Genomic DNA, 6000 nt, shown 5'->3' on the forward strand with positions numbered 1-6000 from the left:
GGTTTAAATGTGACACGTTAACTATCAAAACACTGTTTTTCTCATACGTCATTATTCACGTGGGAGACCGAAAATGTGTCCTTAACATTTAAAGGTTGGTCTACAGCTAAAATTGGAGCTTCGATTTATCATCTAAAAATACAAGCGGTTATGTACTTCATGGGCATAAAGTTGACTCCGACCACATGGAAATTACACAACACGCACAATATACACATAATTACTAGATACTATAATGAGTGATCACTCGTTCAAATGGAAAACTAAAACAAAAAATACAATATTATTCTCTTAAATTGGTTTGAATGAGTGCATTGTTGTTCTTGTTTTGAATTCCTGGCTCTGTTTCGAACACTCATTAAAATGTGAGTCACTGCCAGGCAATAAATAATTCTTGTATGACAAGATTGATGGTGAAATATCCATGAACATTTTGCATCAAAAAAAAAAAAAATACAAGCGGTTATGTACTTCATGGGCATAAAGTTGACTCCGACCACATGGAAATTACACAACACGCACAATATACATATAATTACTAGATATATACTATAATAAGTGATCACTCGTTCAAATGGAAAACTAAAACAAAAAATACAATATTATTCTCTTAAATTGGTTTGAATGAGTGCATTGTTGTTCTTGTTCTTGTTTTGAATTCCTGGCTCTGTTTCGAACACTCATTAAAATGTGAGTCACTGCCAGGCAATAAATAATTCCTATATGACAAGATTGATGGTGAAATATCCATGAACATTTTGCATAAAAAATAAAAAAAAAATCACGGTCACTTTTGACAAGCTTTTGTCAATGACACTGTCGAATCACCCTATGCAACGAACAACCAACAGCTGTTGTTGGTGGTGTTTTTTCAAGAAAAATCTGTCTATACACAAGAGGGTAATGCTACACACCCCTGCTTTACAAGCATTATCATAATTCTTGGGAGGTGGAATCGCGCACTAAACGTCATAAAATATGTCATGAGGCAAATCTTCGTTGCTAAAGAGCCATATTTGAGATAGAATTTATATCATGGAGGAAAAATGTCGTAACTGGTGTGCCTTGAAGGAATACACTACAGATATCAAAGTTTTCCCGTTATTATAGAATCACTGACGCTCAGTTGCGAAAGTGTCAATGCAATGGGAATAGCCGGTGAGAGTTACAAAGATGTCGTTTGAGTCAACAAAGGCAGAACTAGGTATGTGTTTTACACTGTAATGACCTAATTATGCTCTCAAAGATATTTCCTCCTTCATGAACAGAAAATCACAGTAATTACAATATTTGTATTGATTTTGCGCACTTCTCCCATAAATTATTTACAACATTGTACATCATCAGGTTTTCTCACTACTGAAAGTATAAACGCGTCTACTGGAAACAGCTGTCTACAATAAATTACATATAATTTTTCTTGAAAAAATAGCTCTGAATTTGGTAAGAATAATCACATACGAAATAATGATACAAAAATAATAATAATCAGGGCGAAATGATTAAACGATGTATCGATTGTAGTGAACAACTGCATCGACCGATAACGAAATTCTGCACGTAAAGAAAGTCACAGTAAACAAAACGTCAACTTTGAAGAACGCAATTCAACCGGGGGGAGTTCAAAGGTGAAAGGTCGGAGATGAGAGTCAACGTTCCTCCAGTGAGCTGTCCATGATTTCTTGAATGAGTCTAAGGATCCGCGTTCGTGGATGACTGTCTACTAGGATGTCAACATCTGCACCTGCAAGAACAATACGAGAATTATACCGTGGAAATGATAAGTGATGATACATTGATTAGTACTGACTGGATTGCCTAACATTGCTTTATTTCTTTTTTAAACAATGATGTAACTTTGCTATTTTGTCCTAAACTTATGCATCATACTGAATGGTCACTATTGAATCTCATGTTTTTTTAAATTTCCTTTTCAAAGCACACACGGACACACACACACACACACACATACACGCACACCCAAGCACATACACAAACATTCAGTAATTCCCCATGGGGTGTGCTAGTGTGTATACCAGTTTGCTTGATCTTGAGAGAAGTACAGTGAACTGTTCTTGATAACAACAAATTTGATAATGCATCAATACCGCCGTTTAAATACATGAGTAGGGCATTCTGCTCCATCGCTGCTGAGATGCGATGAATTCAAACGTCATCGTTTTTGTTTTGTTTTTAAGCAATTCATTTCCTTTCCCTGACCTCACAACTTATCAAACTGTGAACGAAATATAGCCATTCTTTTGTGACCCACAGATTCGTTGAGGGAAACACGCGCAAAGATAAGCGAAATGAAACTATAGAAATGAGAAAGGAACGAAAAAGTTCGATCTTGATAAAAATCATTGACGATAAAGACGAAAGACGGACGACATGAAGGCACAAGCACTTCTTTCTTTTTGCTAGGGAAAATTGTTATTTCAGTGATTAAAAATTGTGATTCCTATAATTTAGGTCTTCAAGACAATTACGAAACCAAGGCGGAGGGGGGGGGGGGGAGAGATGGGGGTAATTTGATCGACGAGTGGTTTTTCGATACAGTCATTTTTTTTTTCTTATCCGCCCTTCACTTTTATAACCAAGGATATGAATTTGATACCAATGTTACAAAAAAAAAAAAACAACACCAACAACAGGGACAATGATCACAGTCTTTGGCGGGAACGTATTGCCTCATTTCAGCTCTTAACCTACATCCCTCTGAGCACGTCCGCTTCAAAGAAAATGTAGTGCTGTGTTGACGGTCATAATGATTATGAGCTTATGAACTCTGACGAATATGAATCCTGCGACAAGTGCTATTGTGACGTCATAAAAGATCAACCAACGTTGATTTTTTTTTTTTTTTGCATTTTGTTGTTTTGAGGGTAGACAGAATTATCTGAAGAAAGGTCACATCAACAAATTTTTCATTCTCTTTCTCCCTCTCTCTCTCTAATACACACACACACACACACACACACACACACACAGATGATGTATCATGCCTACGCTAACATTAATTCAAGATTCTTCTGAAATGTTTCATCAAATTATAATTTCACGATTAGTTGTCTTTCTTGAAGGTAATTTGGTACTTGAAAATCTATAGAATTTTCATTTTGAAGTTTTGTTATTGTAATCTTAAAGAGTCGAGATAAACGGTTTTTCCAACAAGGACACTAGCTTAGGACGAAAATTTTCATTAAAACACATGATTGGCAAGATGTTGATGATCAAGAGTGGAATGTGAGCAGAATTATTTAGAAATCATAGCTGGTTTTGATGGAAAGTGGATTTCATTCTACGGACAAATTCCTTAGAAGCCTCGTAAAAAACATCAGAATCAGTTTCCAGATGAATGATCAAATGAATAGATACACAAGTGCATAAACTTGTATAACTGTATAAAACGTTTTGAGTTGATAACGCGCTTCACCATTACTGGTAAAATTATTACCTATAGATAACAATTATTTACTAAAGGAAATCCTCTTTCCATTCATTTAACTGAGATAAGTAATATATCGCACAAAAAACTTGTATTCTGCTGACGGAATCATCAGATTACTAATGTTGTCATTGAAAGTCTTCGGTGTGACGAAGAAAACATACAACATAAATAGGTGTTTAAGAGTTAAATGTTAACAGATTCCGAAACGATTATTTATTATGATAAAATTGCCTTGCTCCGAGAAGAAACGCACAACTCGGTTTCGGTTTGTCGTTGGTCTCTCTCTCTCTTTTTTTTTTTTTTTAACATTAATCAACCTGCTTGACATCCTGATCGTTGAAGTTAATTTTGCATGATATTTACGCAGTTTTGTACAGTAGCCCTTTTCTATTTGCTTAAACACAGCGCATATCCTAACCTAATCATCTCGTCTGCAATTGTACTCGATAATATGTGCCCTAATTCCGCAAATTGGCGCGGTTTTTCTGTGAATAGTCGGCCTTAGTATGCATCAGTTCTGGCGATGACAAAACCACCACGTTGTTCCCACTCCCAAACGCTGAGGAGAATAACCTTACTAGAGCGGGGGGGGGGGGGGGGGGGGAACCACGCATGGTAGACGTTGGCGGTCAAAGCAATAAACCGGCGGAAAATTGAGGTGAACAGGGGAGCAAGCTCAAAGGAATGCATCTCCGCTTTCTTGTCGGCGGCTGCAACCACGACCTGAGAGCTTCGTTTTCGAACTGCATTGTGTGTGCGTGTTTTTTTCCTTTTCTTTAGCTCGATCGAACATTAATCGAGAAAGTTCGGACTTCATTCTTGCAGCACGGACGAAAATAAAGTTAAAGTGTGCATCTTATTATGTTCTCTTTGAAGAAGAAGAAAAAAAAAGACTCCTCATTCACTCACTCAAGAAACATCTCGCCCTTACACATGGACACGCAAACATTCATGCACACATTATTTTAGTAACTTTTTCATGATAACTTCAAATCATTTTCTTAAGCGTACATAGAACCTATGTACACATATTCTGCACGAGCTATATTCATGCATAAGTTCTTTGAAATCTCAAACAATGGTAAAAAGATGGAAATACGTATTTTAAGTCTTAATACATCAAGTATACATGATATGAAATGTCATAATGAGCATTTAACAACGTTTAAGGCCGTTTTCATTTTGTTCAACACTCACCTTCATTAGAAAGAAATGCCGACGCTGGCTGGAGAATAGCCTCGTCTTTCTCGGGCAAGAAACTTTTCAGATCTATCGTGGCGGGGTCAACGGCAAGGAGGCGGGCGGCGGGTGATTGCGGGTTGATGCTGGCGGGAACGCTGAGGTCTTGGTCGTCTGCAAAGAACGTTCTTTTCCCAATGTGCACGTGGCACAGCTTCGGATGTCGTCCTTGACAGAACGAGCTCTTTGAGCAGAGTGCAAGCTGTAGTGTTGCCGAGAGCGCAAGGAGAACAGAAAACAGCGCTGTAAGGAGAAAAGAGAGACAAAAGAATGAAAAATAGACACAAGAGACACATTGAAGTGACCATGACAATTCACAAAATTGAATAGCACATTTAAACGAAATTTCATTAAAAACATGAAGAGGGTATCATGTCTCAAGATTGTACGCGTCTGGATTAAGTTATGCGATATCCCGGCACCAAAGAAGTTTCCGATCCTCGCTGAAAACTCTGTAAAGAAAATACATGTAATGAAGACGAAAACGGGATGAAATCATGAAAGTAAGTGGGAAAAAAGACATAGCAATTAAGCTGATAACTGCTCATGATGAGAAGAATCTTTCAAAATTACACAGGAGCTCACATTGTGATAGATCCATGGCTTCGTTCGAGTTTGTTTCTAACTGCTGAAGCAGGGGAAGGGAGCCTGATGAATTTTTGGCTGACTTCGGTATAGGAGCTGCTAGACGACGGGCATCGGTGTGTGCAGGTGCGGTTTTCTTGCGAGCGTCGGTGAGATTGAATTCAATGGGGGAGAGTTCTCTCTATTTAAAGGAAAACCGGCATCAACTCCCCGCGCTACTCACGCCGTCACCACGCGCAGAAAGCCATCGCACTGATGACGTGCGTTCCTCACTAATAACAACATACAAACAGTGCATGGGAGACACGCAAGCAAAGGCCTCTGTGATTCACATCAACATAAGAATCATGGAATTATGGGGATGATCCATAGTGATTCACAGCTGTGGCTGATCAAAAATATGTTTTCACGCAATCTAAAAAAAAACACACATTAAAGTCTGTCAATGACATACAAGACTTGCGAGGATTCCAAACCCGTATTCAAGTGACAAGTAAAAGAAACATGAAAGAAGAACTCAAACACATGTCATTATAATTAACATTATATCTTTAAAAATGTTTTAAAAAAGCAATAACCAGAAAACGCACATCTTCACCTCGCATATCAACTTAATGAGCTCAGAAAGTGCCACCAGTTGCAAGCAGTGCATGAGATAATTTAATGATTTGAATGCTCAGAACGGGCTAATGTCTTGGTGCTGCCCGTAGCTGGCTGACATTCTG

General features: G+C 38.0%; 1 protein-coding gene across 1 annotated transcript; it reads right to left on the reverse strand.

Moving 5' to 3' along the window:
- Positions 1–1649: 1649 nt before the first annotated feature.
- Positions 1650–5332, reverse strand: LOC140238255 (uncharacterized). Its single transcript, XM_072318191.1, has 3 exons — positions 5276–5332; positions 4649–4933; positions 1650–1744 (listed from the first exon to the last, which is right to left on the reverse strand). The coding sequence occupies exons 1-3, from the start codon at positions 5289–5291 to the stop codon at positions 1650–1652; spliced, it is 396 nt and encodes a 131-aa protein (XP_072174292.1). The 5' UTR covers positions 5292–5332.
- Between the last annotated feature and the right edge of the window lie 668 nt (positions 5333–6000).

The sequence above is a fragment of the Diadema setosum genome, chromosome 14, assembly GCF_964275005.1.
Source record: "Diadema setosum chromosome 14, eeDiaSeto1, whole genome shotgun sequence".
Classification (NCBI taxonomy): Eukaryota; Metazoa; Echinodermata; class Echinoidea; order Diadematoida; family Diadematidae; genus Diadema; species Diadema setosum.

Excerpts from the sequence above, each read along its gene's own strand:
- LOC140238255 (XM_072318191.1), bottom strand. Across the intron at positions 1,745-4,648 it reads GGCATTTCTTTCTAATGAAG|GTGCAGATGTTGACATCCTA; the intron begins GTGAGTGTTGAA and ends TTGTTCTTGCAG.